This window comes from Neomonachus schauinslandi, chromosome 2, assembly GCF_002201575.2.
Source record: "Neomonachus schauinslandi chromosome 2, ASM220157v2, whole genome shotgun sequence".
Lineage (NCBI taxonomy): Eukaryota > Metazoa > Chordata > Mammalia > Carnivora > Phocidae > Neomonachus > Neomonachus schauinslandi.
Window position 1 is genome coordinate 95,119,458 of NC_058404.1, and position 17,998 is coordinate 95,137,455.

General features: G+C 34.2%; 1 protein-coding gene across 1 annotated transcript in view; it reads left to right on the forward strand.

Moving 5' to 3' along the window:
• SCLT1 (sodium channel and clathrin linker 1) overlaps window positions 1-17,998 on the forward strand; it is a 191,619-nt gene that overhangs the window by 37,880 nt on the left and 135,741 nt on the right. Inside the window, exons 8-11 of the mRNA XM_021681497.2 lie at window positions 3,876-4,011; window positions 9,838-9,960; window positions 12,319-12,384; window positions 17,515-17,585. Coding sequence (XP_021537172.2) covers window positions 3,876-4,011; window positions 9,838-9,960; window positions 12,319-12,384; window positions 17,515-17,585 — 396 coding nt within the window. The remainder of the gene's footprint in view (window positions 1-3,875; window positions 4,012-9,837; window positions 9,961-12,318; window positions 12,385-17,514; window positions 17,586-17,998) is intronic.

Here is a 17,998-nt window from a genome sequence, read left to right on the forward strand (position 1 = left end):
AAAGTAAGAGTATGTAATATTTGAACAATGCAGTTAACAAATCTGTAAGGGACACATATTGAATACTACTACCTTCAGAATACATAGCCTTCCTAAGTACACATATAATATTTCCACAATTAACCAGTTCAAAAAAGTAACTCAGGAATTTTTAAAGTCTCAAAATTACTCTGCTTATGTTCCTTGATGACAGTGAAAATTATACTAGAAATCAGTTTTTTTAAAGGTAACTAGAAAATCCCCAACTGTTCTTTAGTTAAGCAACTTCTAAATATTACTTACAGGTCAAAGGATTAACAGTGAAGAATTAGAGCATACTTTTAACTGGTTGATAATGAAAATAAATCAGTAAAGCTTACAGGTTGCCACTAAGGCCATTCTTAGAGGGAAATCCAAAGTCTTAACTGCATATATTAGAAAAGAAAGTCTAAAAATCAGTGATCTCTAAGAATTTGCAAAAGAGGTCAGAAAAAGGACAGTAAACTAACCCAAAATTATAAAACACCTGGGGAATCTGGGCACGTTGGGCAAGAGTCAGCAGGCATTGCAAACTGTAAGATTGGACACCCCGTCCCTAAGTACTTAAGATACTAAAACAAAAATAAGCTATACAGAGGCAGTCCTTGCTGTGTTTGATAGTGCAGGACTTTAAAAATGACCATGCAAGCTGAAACTGTAGAAAGTGATCTTAATAATCAATGGATGAAAATTACGATTTTTCTGTGACCTTTAAAAATTTTTGCAAAAATACTAATTGTCTTGTTGTTTATAACTGTACTGTTGATTATAAGGAATGAGTTTTTTTTTTACAAAGAAATAAAATATTTTAATTCTCAATGTTTCTAATGTTTTTAGTATACTAAGTGAATATTAATTTTACTATTTTTTTCATTTCATTTTAAAATGACTCTAGGGGGTTTACCTGAGTTGATGCAAATATCTGTATAATGGAAATGATGGAATATTATGCCATCATTAAAGTATTTATAGGAAAATATTTTATAATCTGGAAGAATGCGTATGTTTCAGTAATACAGTTTAAAAGGCAGGTTATAAAATATTAGCGATATGGTATATCTGTCTATTTTTAATGGAGAGCAAAAATTCTGCTAGAAAATATATCACACCATTAATAATGGTTTTTCTCTGGGACTTGGGATATCTTTTTTAAAACTCTTATTATATTTTATGTTATAAAGTAAATATTTTTTCAAATACCAGAAATACTTAAACTCATTATTATATGGTCAGTTAGTCTTCGACAAAAAAAGGTAAGAATATACAATGGGAGGGGCGCCTGGGTGGCTCAGTCGTAAAGCGTCTGCCTTCGGCTCAGGTCATGATCCCAGGGTCCTGGGATCGAGCCCCACATCGGGCTCCCTCCTCTGCGGGAAGACTGCTTCTCCCTCTCCCACTCCCCCTGCTTGTCCCTTTCTCACTGTGTCTCTCTGTCAAATAAATAAAATCTTAAAAAAAAAAATATGCAATGGGAAAAAGTCTCTTCAAAAAATGATATGGGGAAACTGGACAGCTACATGCCAAAGAATGAAACTGGACCATTTTCTTACACCAGGCACAAAAATAAATCCAAAATGGATGAAAGACCTACCTGTGAGACCTTAAACCATAAAAATCCTAGAAGAGAGCATAGGCAGAAATGTCTCTCACATCAGCTATAGCAACATTTTCTTTTTAGATCGATCTCCTGAGGCAAGGAAAACAAAAGCAAAAAATAAAACACTGGGACTACATCAAAATAAATAGCTTGTGCATAGCAAAGGAAACAATCAACAAAACTAAAAGGCAGCTTACAGAATGGAAGAAGAAATTTGCAAATGACATATCTGCTAAACAGTTCAAAATATATAAAGAATTTATATAACTCAACACCAAAAAAACAAATAATCTAATTTAAAATGGGCAGAAGACATGAACAGATATTTCTCCAAAGAAGACATAGATGCCCAACATCTGAAAAGAGGCTCAACATCACTCCTCATCGGGGAAATCAAATCAAAACCACAGTGAGATATTACCTTACACCCGTCAGAATGGCTAAAATCAGAAACACAAGAAACAGCAAGTGTTGGAAAGGATGTGGAGAAAAAGGAACCCTTGTGCACTGTTGGTGGGAATGCAAACTGGTGTAGCCACTGTAGAAAACAGTATGGAAGTTCCGTTCCTCAAAAAAGTAAAAATAAAACTACCCTACAATCCAGTAATTAGACTACTGGGTATTTACCCATAGAATACAGAAACACTAATTTGAAAAGATACATGCAACCCTATCTTTATTGTAGCATTATTTACAATAGCCAAATTATGGAAACAGCCCAAGCATCCATCAAGAGATGAATGGATAAAGAAGGTGTGTGTGTGTGTGTGTGTGTATACATACATTCATTGGAATATTATTCAGCCATAAAAAAGAATGAACTCTTGCCATTTGCAATGACTTGGATGGAGTTAGAGTATAATGCTAAGTGAAATAAGTCAGAGAAAGACAGATACCATACAATTTCACTCATGTGGGATTTAAGAAACAAAACAAATGAACAAAGTGGGGGAAGAAAAAAGAGAGACAAACCGAGAAACAGACCCTTAGCTGTAGAGAACAAACTGATGGTTACCAGAGGGGAGGTGGTTGGGGGGGATGGGTGAAATAGGTGATGGGGATTAAGGAGTGCACTTGTGATGAGAACTGGGTGAAGTATAGAATTGTTGAATTGATGTATGCCTGAAACTAATACAACACTGTATGTTAACTATATTGGAATTAAAATTAAAAACTTAATAAAAACAAAAAAATAAAAATACTAGAAATGTTTTAAAATATGAACGTTTGTGTTATTGATAAAATTTTTAACTAGGGAATAATTAGCAACCCTCTGTCCTTTCCTTAGGGAGTAATTATTTTTGTTGTTGTTTCTAAGGTTAATTACCTATGAATTTCATGTGTTTGATGAACTTTGTTTTCAATAAATATATTCTAAAAATTAAAATTGAATTTTTCTAGTTTCAACGGAGATTTTAAATACAGTAGGTAATTCTCTTTATTTTAAATATATAGATGCAGTTTCTTTGCGAAACTACCTTGAGATGTGTTTATTATAAATAACATTTTCTGCTAATAATTTATACATTAAAGGTTTTCAAGTTTTTCTGATACTATAAATATTTTTTTCCTTTTAGGTTTGTATCATTTAAAGTAAAATACTTAATCAGTCTTTTCAGATGTACTTTCTAAAGCCTTCTTTTGGTAGCTGTTTTAAAATACAAAATATCTGTAATTTAATGTTAAGATTAATTTTGAATTTAAGGCTTTCAGAGTTATGGTCAAGCTTTAAAATATGCTGAAAACTAAAGCCTCTAATCATCTTGCTTTCATAACCAACAGTTTTATTCAACTCTTTTTATTAATTGGATTAAGTGAGATGTTACCTGAGTTTTGTGAAACACAATGAAGAAAATAATTCTATAATATTTTATATCCCATTTCCTTTTAATTGCCTAGATGAAAACCACTGTTATATTTTTTTCCTGAATGGCCTGTTTCATAAATTAATAGGGTGTAATATCTGAATTTTACCTTCTTGAATAACTAAAATCTCCTTAGGACAAACTGAATTATGGTTGAATTAATTATGACAAATTTAATGCATTTGAAATTGTTATATTTTTATTTTCATAGCACAGTATTTAATGGTGATTAACTATTTAATTTTTGAAGTCTACTTAAAAATTATTTTTGTGTAAGAAATTTTTTTTAAAGAATGTTTTTGGTGCCCAAATGTTTATTTAGTTTACCTTGAAACAGTGATTACTGTTGGTAAAATGAATTTATATTATTACTGTGTTAACTCTTTTTTCTGAAGGTTGCACAGTGAATTAAAAGATGCTGTTGAAAAGCAACTGGAGTCCCTTCCCTTTGGCACAGACATGGGAAATGATATATATACAGATGATGAAACAGTTAGGAATCTACGAGAACAATTACAACTAGCCAATCAAGTGAGTGATACAAATTTTTTTAAACTATATTCTGAATAAACAGAATTTTTAAAATCTGTGTTAATCATTATTTATGAATGATAATAACAGAATAGCAAAATTAGTACTTATTGATTTCTACAATTTATAAGAATAGTTAACAGGTAACAAAACTTGTAATATATACCCTCCCTGCTTGTTAAAAATATAGCTACCAAATGTATATTTTAATTGAATCATAAATCTTTTGACATTTTTATGTCTTATAAAAATATCTTAATGCCAGGAGTGCCTGCATGGCTCAATGGGTTGGGCATCTGACTTGATTTTGGCTCAGGTCATGATCATGAGATTGAGCCCTGCATCTGGCTCCATGCTCAGTGGAGTCTGCTTGAGATTCTCTCTCTCCCTCTCCTTCTGCCCCTCCCCCAGCTGGCTACATGCATGCATGCGTGCACTCTCTTTCTCTAAAATAAATAAATAAATCTTTTAAAAAATATATTTTAATGCCCAAGAAAATTTTTAAAGAAAAAAATAATCATCGACTCACCTAAATTTACATTTTTCATTTTTCTGTGTTTTCTTCTGATATGGCGTTTTCCTCAGTTTTCAAAGATTATAGAATTATATTTTTCAAAAATTACACTTCTCTTCTCTGTACTACTTTTTCTCCTTTTTTCCTCCCTCGTAGTAATTGAAATATTTGGGAAGCTATATTTTATATATATATATATATATTATATATATATATTTTTTATATATATATATATCCTGTTTTCAACACTGAAATTTGTGATTGTACGTAAGGGAATTTTATTTTAATTTACAGTTTTATATCCTAGGCATCTCATATCTTATATGGATTTGAATCTCTGTTCTACTTTCTAGCTGTATGCCTCAGTTTCTTCATTTATAAATGGAGATTACAAATTCCTTATTGTGGTTTTGATTTTATAGTTATCTATGAAAAATCATTTTTTATACCCTAGAAATTTAGTTTTGGAATTCTTATATTTATGAAAGTGATAATTACCTGATTAAATTAAACTGGATTTAAACAGGCTATATTTACCATGATAAAGGAGCATGTATTTAACACTGATTTTATTTTTTCATGTGTAAAGGGAAGGAATTTGAAAAAGTAATAGAGGAAAAAAAACGAGAAAGCATGCTCTTTCAGACTTTTCCAACTTTCAAGCTCTAGTTTGAGCTCTGTTCAAAATATTATCAAAAAGGATTTATAAATGTTTATATAGAAATAAATGGAAATTAATTTAATTAAGACTTATGAAGGCTTTCTAACAGGCTGTCTATCAAAAGCTAGTGCACAATATGCAATTCTTGGTACTCTGGAAAAAGATTGTGATAGACCATATGTAAAAGAATCCTCTGTTATATACCTTAAATATATGCAATGATTATTTGTCAATTCTACCTCAATAAAACTGAAAAAAAACTTTTTTTTTTAAAGGAAGTGGAATGAAAACTAGATAAGATTTGTAGTTTCAAAAAACAAAACAAAAACAACCCTGTCTCTAAAAGGCATCTCTCTGCAGTACTTGTATTGCTATAATTTCCAATGTTAAATTTTATTAAAACTTCAAAATTGCTTATTCTTTTTTTCTTATTAAACCAAATTTGTTCTCTCATTCCTTCTTTTTCTCCTCCTGCCTTACCCTCTCTTTGCCTTTCTCCTACATCTTGCTCCACCTCATATTATTTCTCTGAAGATGGTCCTATTTTTTTTGCTACATTTTGGATCAGTCACTTCATAGAAGAAATTGATGAGGTCCAACTCTGAGCAGTCAAAAAGGAAAAAGCTGATGGTTATAAACACAATTTCCCACAAAATCTGTAATGTATTTTGTAAATAAATATAAAATTTTAACTGAATGAGAGTTTAGGCATCTTATGAAGTATAAATAATAGAAAATGTTAATAACTCAATAGTATCAAAATAGTAATGTCAAATATTCTGCTTATTATTCATATATGTTTATTTGGTTTTTAAGGTGTGATAAAACACATAAAATTATTTTGGTATCCATCACTAAATTGAAAGACCTTTGTGTTATGCATGAAGACTAGTTGAATCCAAACCAAAGAGACAAAAGTTAAATACAATTTATAGTAAAAAATAGAATAATTTTTATATTATGCTTTATCAAAGTGATGGGCATAAAGAAATTGACTATTCAGATATCTTCATTTATTTCACAAGTATTAATTAGATGTCTGTTAGATACCAGGCACTGTGCTAATTGTTGAGGATACAGTAGAGAGTGTTGGTTCCTGCTTTCATGGAAAACAGGCTTTTGTTAAAAAAAACAAACAAAAAAACCTCTCGTCAAACTTCTTGAGTTTGTTCTCTATTTGTAGCTCTGTGATCTTGGGAAATGTCTTTTTACCTTACCTTCATTTATATATGGAGATTATAATAATTCTCATCCCATGGAGTTCTTATGGTAATTCAGAAATTCCCATAAAGCACTTAATGTAATGCCTAACACACATGTAAATGAATAAATTTATGTATTATTTTTATCATCATCATTACTAAACAGCAAGATAAAGAATTAAAATTGAGTACAAAAGGTGCTGGGTAAAGCAAATGTAATGGCCTTGGAAGCTGATAACACTGCACAATATTGAGTACCTAACTAAATATTTTTAGTTTGGAGTATTTTGTTCTGCTATGATAATGTGATTTGTAAGAATCTTTCTGGGGGCAGGTTGGCAGTAAGAGCCTTAGAAACGTTTATATCCAGGGACACCTGGGTGGCTCAGTCGGTTAAGCCGCTGCCTTCGGCTCAGGTCATGATCCCAGGGTCCTGGGATCGAGCCCCACATCAGGCTCCCTGCTCAGCGGGGAGCCTGCTTCTCCCTCTGCCTCTGCCTGCCTCTCTGCCTACTTGTTCTCTCTCTCTCTCTCTCTGTCAAATAAATAAATAAAATCTTTAAGAAAAAAAAAGAAACGTTTATATCCTTGATCAATTAATTAGACTAGGATATCACATAGATTCTAGGAATCTATCCTAAGAAACTGTATGTGAAAATTGATGGATAAATATGTTCATTATACCATTATATTTGAAAATGAAAATTGGAAATAGTTTAAAAATCTAACAATATGGAATCACTTAAATTGGTTTTTTTTTTCTTTTTTTTTAATTTTTTTTTTAAAGATTTTATTTATTTATTTGAGAGAGAGAGAGTGAGAGAGAGAGAGCGCAAGAGGGGGTAGGGTCAGAGGGAGAAGCAGACTCCCCGCAGAGCAGGGAGCCCGATGCGGGACTCGATCCCGGGACTCCGGGATCATGACCTGAGCTGAAGGCAGTCGCCTAGCCAACTGAGCCACCCAGGCACCCTAAATTGGTTTTTCAAATGATGGGTTATACCATTTAAAAATTTTATATTAGTACATTGGTTCTCAATTTTTTTGTGCATTATAATTTCCCAAGGGCTTTTTGAAATAGAGATTATTATTCTCCTTCCCCAAGGGGTATCTTGAATCTTGAATCTTTCTGATTCAAGAAGTCTGGGCTCAATAATTTGTGTTTCTGACAGGTTCTGAGGTAATGCTGATGGTTTAGTCCTATAAGAACCATTGCTTTAGAGATTCTTGGTTTTCTGTTTGTCCAGATGATTCTTACCATCAGGCAGGTTTGTAAAACTGCAACCTTTTGAGGTTATGACATGTCTTTCTGACTATTCTACTGAAAAGAAAATGTTTTTATGGAATTGAAATGAATTGTCCAAGATCATTCAGCCAAAAATCAGGGATTGAATCCAAGTCTTATGGCTCCAGATTCTGTTCATCTACACGTTTTAAAACTATGTAAGTTTTAGGCAAAACTAATTGATGATGTAGAAATAGTTATTTTGAGGGAATAGTAGTATCATAGTTATTTTGAGGGAATAGTAGTATCTTGAAGATCATAGTTATTTTGGATCATAGTTATTTTGAGGGAATAGTAGTATCTTGAAGAGAGGGGTATCGGGCTTCTAGGTGCTAGTAATAACATGCTCTTTCTTGAACAGTGTGCTGGTTACATAGGGGCAATCGCTTTGTAAAATTCATGGTTTGTGTGTTTTCTGAATGCATGTTATACTTCAGTAATAGTCTCCTTAAAACTCATGAACCTCTATTTAAGTTAAATATATACTCACTATCTTCTTAAAATGCTTATCTTTTCACTACACCTTGTTACCTTCTTACTAAAACAGGGTGGCTTAGTTCTGACCTGGGATTTAAAAGTTTGGGCTTTTGGGACACCTGGGTGGCGCAGTCAGTTGGGCATCCAACTCTTGGTTTCAGCTTGGGTCATGGTCTCAGGGTGGTGGGATTGAGCCCAATGTCAAGCCCTGCATCGGGCCCCGCACTGAGTGGGGAGTCTGCTTAAGATCACCTCTCCCTCTCCCGCTGCCCCTCCCTACCCCTCTCTCTCTCTGTCTCTCTCAAATAAATAAATAAATAAATCTTTAAAAGTTTGGGATTTAGAAACAAAGAGGTAAATGTTTCCTCCTGACTCAGTCAACAACTTGCTGAGGAACCCTCAGCAAATGGCCAAAACCTGCTCCACTTTTCTTTTTAGACAATAAAAAGAGAATAATGCTCTGTACCTAAGAGCTTAGCATTTCTTACCCTTTTTGGTTTCAGGACCTCTCTCCAGGATGCTTAAAAATTATTGCAGACCTCGAAGAATTCTCTTTTTGTGGATTATATATCTATCAGTATTTATCATATTATAGATTAAAACTGAGACATTTTTAAAAACAAATGGGAGCATAAGAACACATTCCAATACCCATCAGAGAGGTGACATCACATCATATAAACTTTGGAAGACTTCAGTGTACACTCCTGAGAAGATGAGAGTGAAAAAGGCAAATAATGTCTTCATATTATAATGAACATAATTTTGACTTCAGGAGTCCCTGTATCACACTTTGAGACTTGCTATGTTGAAAGAATAGTTAATGATGTGAGAAAACTCTGATTATAAAATGCCAAGTGAAAATAATACAGTACAAATAGTACACTGTAAGATTCCCAATTTTGTTAAAAGAACAAATACAAAATTCTCTTCCAAAATCACATTTAAAAACATGAATACATCCAAAATTTATAAAGATGCTTATACCCAGACACTAGCAGTATGTACTATCAGGTGGTAAAATTACAGGTAATTCTTGTTTTCTGTTTTGCTGTCTTTTCCCAACTTTCTACAACATTTATTACTTTTACAATCTGAAAAAAATCTTGTACTTTATCAGGGGCAATTCTCTTCAGTAATTTCCAAGGCTTACATTTTCTTATGAAACAAAGATAGTGCTTTAAATCCATATCTCTGATTTAAGAGTTAAATTTTAGCTATGAAATCTGAATAAAAAGAAAATTTCAACATAAGGAATTTTCATCTTTAGGTTTATTCTCTGAAATGCTTTTTTGTTGTTGTTTTATTTGATTTTGGTGTTTTTGTTGTTGTTGTTCGGTTTTTTTAGAGGGAAAGAGAGGGAGAGGAGGAGGGAGGGAGAGAGAATCTTGGGCAGGCATCACGCTCAGCACAGAGCCCAATGCGGGGCCCTGTCTTACATCCCTGAGATTGGCCTGAGCCAAAAATCAAAGGTCAGGTGCTTAATCAGCTGAGTTCCCCTTCTCTGAATTGTTATTAATCAAGTGTATAACATCAGAAATATTACAACTATACCATCTTTACATAAGTTCCATTTTTATTTTTGTGACTTTATATACAAGAATTCATTCTGTAAACGAGTATGATTCATTTGTACTATGCAATAGCCTGCTAATAATTTAATGAATTCTTGATTCTTTTTGTTTTATAGGAAAAAACTCAGGCTGTGGAACTCTGGCAGACTGTTTCTCAGGAGCTGGACAGACTTCAGAGACTTTACCAGGAACATATGACTGAGGCCCAGATTCATGTAGTTGAAAGTCAAAAACAAAAGGTAATCTTGGGTTTCATGGTTTTCTTGTATATCAGTTTTCATGTATATCTTCATTCTTGAGAAACTCTGTTTTGAAGAGGAATGCCTAAGTGTCTACTGTGTTATGTATGTTAAATAGATCTTTGCTGGTTAGAAATTTCTTGGACAGTTACAGCAATGCCTGCTATACATTAGGTTTTATAATGTGATTATCAATGAAAGCTATATTTAGTTCTAAGAAGCAGCTATATGATGATTCTGTATAAATGGACCCCCAAAGCTTTTATGTTGGCTTATGACAGGAACTATTCATTAGATTATGGCCAGTGAAGAAACCTGCTCAAATATAATGACAACACCATGTGAAGTGAAAATGTTAACACTCTTAAAGTTACCTCTAAAATAGATTTCAAGTGGGAGCACCTGGGTGGCTCAGCCATTAAGCGTCTGCCTTCAGCTCAGGTCATGGTCCCAGGATCCTGGGATCGAGCCCCACGTCAGGCTCCCTGCTCAGCGGGAAGCCTGCTTCTCCCTCTCCCACTTCCCTTGCTTGTGTTCCCTCTCTCGCTAGCTCTCTCTGTCAAATAAATAAAATCTTAAAAATAAAATAAAATGGATGTCAAGTGTATTTAGCATAAATTAATCAGAATAGAATTTTACAATAGGAAGAGATCTTATTGGTTATTAAGGCATTCTTTCTATTCAGAGCTAGAATGATTTTTGTATTCTTTCAAAGTGGACATCTAAGCTTTTGCTGTAAACCTCTGTTGACAAGAACTTATTATCTCAGAAGATGATCCATTCCATTGAAAAATCTGCCTCCTTGATCCTTCCATTGGTTCTTTTTCTGCTGGGAACATTGAAAACTATGGTGTATTCCAAATTCTGATTCCTTTTCTATGGATTTTGAGAAGGCAGATGTTTAAATACATTGGTTATCACTCCTTACTTCAATTCTCATTTATGGACTTTTCAAATCCAGTTTATGAATGTTCCTATTACTATCATCATAATTGGGAATTTCTACCTAAAGGAGTCATAATAATACTTACATGACGCTTGGCAGTTTACAAAATGATTTTTCTCTATATGCCCTGGTTTGAAAATAACCTATATGGGGCGCCTGGGTGGCTCAGTTGGTTAAGCAACTGCCTTCGGCTCAGGTCATGATCCTGGAGTCCCGGGATCGAGTCCCGCATTGGGCTCCCTGCTCAGCGGGGAGCCTGCTTCTCCCTCTGACCCTCCCCCTTCTCATGTGCTCTCTCATTCTCTCTCTCTCAAATAAATAAATAAAATCTTTAAAAAAAAAAAAAAGAAAATAACCTATATGTAGTCTGGGCAAGACCTTTACCTCTGAGGGAGGGGAAATGGGGAGAATGGACAAAATGGGTGAAGGGGAGTGAGTAGGAGATATAGGCTTCCAGATATTGAATGAGTAAGTCATGGGAATAAGAGGCATAATATAGGGAATATCGTCAATGATATTGTAATAGCATTGTATGGTGACAGATGGTAGCTACACTAGCAGTGAGTCATAGCATAATGTATAGAGAAGTTCAATCACTATGTTGTACACTTAAAGCTAATGTAACATTGTATGTCAACTATACTCAAATTTAAAAATTTTTTTAAAAACACACACACAGATACACACATGGCATTTTATCAAAAAGAAAAGGCTTTTACCTGTGAGATCTAAGAAACTATTTCTAAAAAAAGTAAGTTCTTTGAGGCTGTTTCCCCATTTAGGTCAATCACCTAAGTCCTGTGGTATTTTTTTCACCTTTATTGTTGTACTGTAGCTATGCAGTTAGGTTTTTTTGTACAAGCCTTTACAAATAATACTTTGTCCTTATTTCTCCAGTTATCTGTCAGTCTTTAATTCTGTCATCCAACATATTAATAGCCCCTTCCAGCTTTGTGTCACCTGCACATACAGTGTTTAGTAGGATCATAACAGATAATCACACAGTTTGAAACTTGGGCTTTCAAGCTATGAGACTTTTAAGAAGGGGAGAGAGAAACAGTAATTTCTGTGCCAGGGTTTATATTGTAGTTTTTGAGTCAGTTTGAATGTAGTTTTTCAATATTGTACAATGTCTCTCCAGCATGTCTATTTACTAATAGAATGATTTCTAGAAATAATGGCCTTACATAAAACATAAATAGCCACATTTGTTTCTACATTGTCACCTTATTTAATTTTGTAGTCATTTAAAAAAAAACTTATTTCTTCAACTGTTAATTCACACAATAACAGAAGACAACTAAGTTCATCTAGACTTAGTCATAATGATTTTAGACTTGATTTTAGGTTAATTTTACATATGGGTTGTAAACAGAATGCTATTCATGTACACCTCTACCTTCCTACTGTAGGATCAATTGACCAATTTTCAACAATTGACCAGGCAACTTCATGTAACTAATGAGAACATAGAAATGGTAAGTGAAAATATCCATTTAGTGTACTTGATATAAACAGATTGTGACTTTAATATTTATTTATGCTAATAAAAATCAATAACAAAAAAGCCCATGTATGTGAAATGAAAATAAGTAGGTGGTACTCTTTTCTCTTTATCTGTCTTTTCCTTTCACATTCAGTAGCATGACAATGTTCACAATACTTACTAGAGATCTAAAGCTAACATCTTTCTGAAATACCACCTAATCTATTAGTAATCTTAGGGTCCTCGGTAGGATCTCTTGAGAGTAATCTAGACTGTGAGCTTCTCAAGAGTAGAACTCATGCTTTATTCTTAGTATTTCATTTAGTATGCTGGTAGGTATATGATAAGAATTGTGGAACTGTTAAATGAATAGCCCAGTTTCTTAAAAATAATAGGACCTTAAGAATCATTTGTTAGTTGACTGGACATCAGTATTAATTGATACATCCAATTTTCCCTTTAATTTTTTTCTAAAAGAAATGTGATAATTAGCCTTCCTAGTTCTGCTCTTTACCTTTTTTCTCCTCTCACTTTTCTTTTTTTCTTTTCTCTCCTTTTCCTTTCTTTTTGGAATTTTATTTTGCCTCATTGTTGAGTAATACAATTATGACATCCAGGTAATTCCTCTCTTTCCTTTCTTCATTTTGCTTAGTAACGCTGCTAATTCTTGTTAGTACCTAATGAAACTGTCTTTGTTTAGGAGTGGAGTTGTGCCATCAAAAGTAAATTATCCAATTTTTTTCTACTTTTCAAAATTTTCTCTTTTAACTATGTAAAAAATTATTAAATTTCACCTTATTTCACTTGTTACTTCTAATTACTTAAAATTTTTGCTAATATACTTCTTAGACATTTTAAATAGTATTAAAGTACTCCAAAACAAAATGACTGATATCCATAATTAAATCATATTTCTGCATGAAATTAATAGCTTAACCTCACATCATAATTATTCGTTCTTTCAGTATATCTCTTAGAATTGCAGGGATTATATAATCCTTTGGTATCTTATACCATAGAAACCCTATTTTGATATAAGCAACCCCAAATCATTCTGATGAAAGTCAGGGGAAACGAATATTTGAGTATTCATAGGAAAAAAAATAAAAATTTCTAAGGCACAAGAATTCACAGATTTTAGCCAAAACTAAGAATAGAAAGTGATGGGTACAATAAAAGTGATAAAGAAGTGACAAGATGGATGAAAGAGTTGTGTTGTAAAGAACAAAAACACTATGCTGCTGGTTAAAATAAAGGAATATGGTAAGAGAAATTTTAAAACTTAAGCTTTTTTTTTTTTTAAAGATTTTATCCATTTATTTGACAGAGACAGTGAGAGAGGGAACAAAAGCAGGGGGAGTGGGAGAATCAGGCTTCCCTTGGAGCAGGGAGCCCGATGTGGGGCTCGATTCCAGGACCCTGTGATCATGACCTGAGCCAACGGCAGACATTTAACGACTGAGCCACCCAGGCGCCCCAAAACTTAAGCATTTTTTTAAAGTACTTACTTGGGGGGCGTCTGGGTGGCTCAGTCGTTAAGCGTCTGTCTTCGGCTCAGGTCATGATCTCAGGGTCCTGGGATCGAGCCCCGCATTGGGCTCTCTGCTTGGCGGGAAGCCTGCTTCTCCTTCTCCCATTCCCCCTGCTTGTGTTCCCTCTCTCTCTGTCTCTCTCTGTCAAATAAATAAAATTAAAAAAAAAAAATAAAGTACTTACTGGGTATCAAACAAGACTGCTAAATGTGAAGGGACATAGTTAAGAGATTATAAAGATCTTGTGCATCTCAAAGAGCATTCAGAGAATAGTCGCAGGAGCAAGTTTGAGTCAAAATCAAACATGAAGAAAAGTACTCATTAAAAAGTTTTCTGATTTCACGAATAAGCTGATTAAGTGAATAGGTCCCTATAGATGTACAATCATTTGATGAGTATACAGAAGTAAATATCTTTCATGACCAATGCACATTTATAACCTACAGAAGGTAGAATCCCCTGATGTGAATGGTACATGAAAGTACAAGTTTATTTACTATGGCTATAGATAAAATGGGAGTTTACATTTCCTAGAGATTATCTTTACTGAAATCATATTCTTTTTTGAGTTTTGTTCATCTCTATAAAATTAAAAATATTTTCTTTTCTTTTTTTAATTTATTTATTTTTTGATGTAGTGTTCCATGATTCATTGTTTGCATATAACACCCAGTGCTCCATTCAATACGTGCCCTCTTTAATACCCATCACCAGGTTAACCCATCCTCCCACCCCCCATCCCCTCTAGAACCCTCAGTTTGTTTCTCAGACTCCATATCCTCTCCTGGTTCGTCTCCCCGTCCGATTCCCTCCTTCATTTTTCCCTGCCCCCTATCTTCTTTTTTTTTTTTTTTCAACATATAAGGTATTATTTGTTTCAGAGGTACAGGTCTGTGATATACCAGCCTGAACGTGCCCGATCTCGTCTGATGTCAAAAATATTTTCTAATTGCATATTAAGTTCCTTTCACTATTAAAGATTCTCTAGTTGCAAGAGAAATGTGCATATATCCACAAACTCGTGTCCTACTTGGTAAAACAGGGATGATATATGAAGTAATCATGATCAGTGATTGAAAGGGATGCTTCCCTGGACCTTTATGAATCTCCAAATTCTAGAATGTTAATATAGCATATAATTTTCTTTGTAATGACAGAGAACACCATATTCAGATGCAGTCGTTGAGCCCTACTAGGCATGCTAACAAGTTAGTTCCTAACACTAGCTTTTTTAAAATTCACAATTCCAATTTATACTTTTCCTAATCACTCTAAATCATTTACCTTTAGGGTGCTCCCAAATGGTAAAAAACACAAGCATTATTTATATTAGAGCCAAGACAGTATATATAATAAAATGTTAACAGTACATTACAGACACAAAAGAATTCAGAGCTGTGAATCACTTTGGACTGAAGTCATTGATAATTTCACAGGAGAATTTGAAATGATATTAAAGGTCATCTATTTCCTCAAATGATATAGGCATCCTTTTATTAAATGCTTTTCAGTTAGATGATCATTAGCCTCTTCTTTAACTATTCCCTGTAAGAGATTTATCACTTCCTCAAAGAGTCTGTTCCTTTGAATTCTGATTATTAGAAAGCTAAAATCTGGGGCATGGGTGGCTCAGTTGCTTAATTGTCTGCCTTCCGCTCAGGTCATGATTTCAGGATCCTGGGACATAGCCCTGCATCAGGCTCTCTGCTCAGCAGGGAGTCTGCTTCTCCCTCTGCCCCTTCCCCCCACTCATCCTCTCTCTCTCAAATAAATATAATCTTAAAAAAAAGAAAGAAAGAAAGCTAAAATTTTGTTAAATTTCCTCCCATTGATACATGGTTTCATCTTTTGGAGTAACAGAACAAGCTCATGTCTTCAAATCAACCCTTTAGTTTATTTGCGTTGCAAGCATTATGTCTTTCCTGATTCATGCCCAGTGTTGCACCCAATTTTTTTTTTTAAACTATTCTGGTATGGTATAATTTGCCTACCTCTCATTATCTGGCCTTCTTTCCCTGCATGTGATAGTCGGTCTTTTAAATTGTGGTCTGTGAGGGGTGCCTGGGTGGCTCAGTCGTTAAGCATCTGTCTTCACCTCAGGTCATGATCCCAGGGTCCTGGGATCGAGCCCCGCATCGGGCTCCCTGCTCCGAGGGAAGCCTGCTTCTCCCTCTTCCACTCCCCCTGCTTGTGTTCCCTCTCTCGCTGTCTCTCTCTCTCTCTGTCAAATAAATAAATAAAATCTTTAAAAATATAAATAAATAAATAAATGAATGAATAAATAAATAAATAAATAGTGGTCTGTGAATTGAACACTAAATTCTGGTCTGCAATAGTCTGCTTCCCAAAATAAAGATAAAAATGCAGTCTTCAGTCTCTCTTTATGTTTCATTGGAGGCATTCATTCATTTATTCCTTAAAGGTGTAAGTACTTAGAATACATTAAATCATGTGCCAGTGACTGGAAATTCTGGGAGAAGGTAGTCTTCAAAAAATGGCTCGTATTGTAGCTATGAACTTTAAATTTAGTGTTTGAATATAATGCAACGTGCATTGTAAAAGTACATATAAAGTTTTATCAAAGTGCAGAAAGGAAACAATTACTTCTGTCTTAAAGTGAATGGATGATGGCAGAATCGAATTCCAATTCCAGAGGGAAATAAAATAGTGTATTAAAAATATGAAGTCCGTAAGATTGGGTAGAGTATGAGAGAAGCACAGTGAAAACTGCTTCCGGGAGAGGCAGTTGGAAAGATGTATGCATGATCTGTTGGGATAGGAAAAAAACTGAAATCAAGACTGTCGATTAGGAGGTAACTATAGTCTAAATAACATTGCCCATAGGCATATAGATAAAGATGATAAGGATAAGGATTTTGTGCCTTCATGGTAAAATCATCACTTAGAGAAGAAAATCAATTCCCTTAGAAAAATTTTTTCTACACTTCGAAGACTGCCTCAGTATCTTCTGTTAGGTTCCTTCTCAGGCTAACCCTGAGAAAAGGATTCTAATGCATGTCGTTTATTTAGGAGATAATACCAAGGAGCACCAGTAGGGGAATGAGGAAGTGAGACTGGGAAGAGAAAAGAAGGCAGCCAAAGGGTTTCTAACAATCATGCAAATTAATACCTTGGGTAACTGAAACTTAATCCTACCAGTGGACTCTGGAAGCCAGTGTAGAACAGGCTCAGACTTACTCCACCATGGGGCACAGGAGGAGTTTGGGATATTTACACACCAGTTCTCTTCAGTCATTGTTATCCAGCTCTTCCAGAACAGGCTGGGGACATGAATTCTACAGCACCTGTCATCTTCTGTGCAGTTAGGTAAACAAAGAAGGCTCGAATGGCCAAGGAAAACCGTAGACATCAAAAAGCAGTTGCAGGTAGTTTGAAGTGAAGCAGGTGTCCACTGAAGTAGTAAAGTGAAGGCAAGGAAGGATTGCCAAGGTTATATTTTACTGTCAAAAACTCTAATCATTATCATGACTCCGTTTTTTTCTACTTATATACCCTACAATTAATCTTTAAAGATGTAGTTTTAAGTGTCCTAATAAATGAATGTTTCTATTTTTTTTTTCTTGTGGCAGACTAACCAACAGTTTCTGAAAACAGTAACTGAACAAAATGTGGAAATTGAGCGACTCCGAAAAAAACTCAGGTATTTTCAAAAATGAATTTTATTATTTTATTAATAATTATTTTTCTTCAGAGTAAGTAACGATGCCATAATTTTTCCATGAGCATTTTTTTTCCCTTTTAGGCTTCTGTCCATAGCTTTCTGTATGTATGATCTGTTAGTACCAGAAAAGACTGAAATCAAGATGGTTAGGAGGAGGCAACTATAATATGTATGTGAAGGGATGTTCCATGAAGGTAAAACCAGTGCTTATGGAGGAAAATCAGTTCTCTTAGAAATACTTTTTCTGCACATATTTTTTATTCCCCAATAAGCAGACCCTGAGAAAACGGTGTCAAATCATGTAGTTTATTTAAATGTAATACGAGGGAGCACTAGTAGAGGAGTGGGGAAGTGAGACAGGGAAAAAGACAAAGCCAATAGAGGGTTTTTAA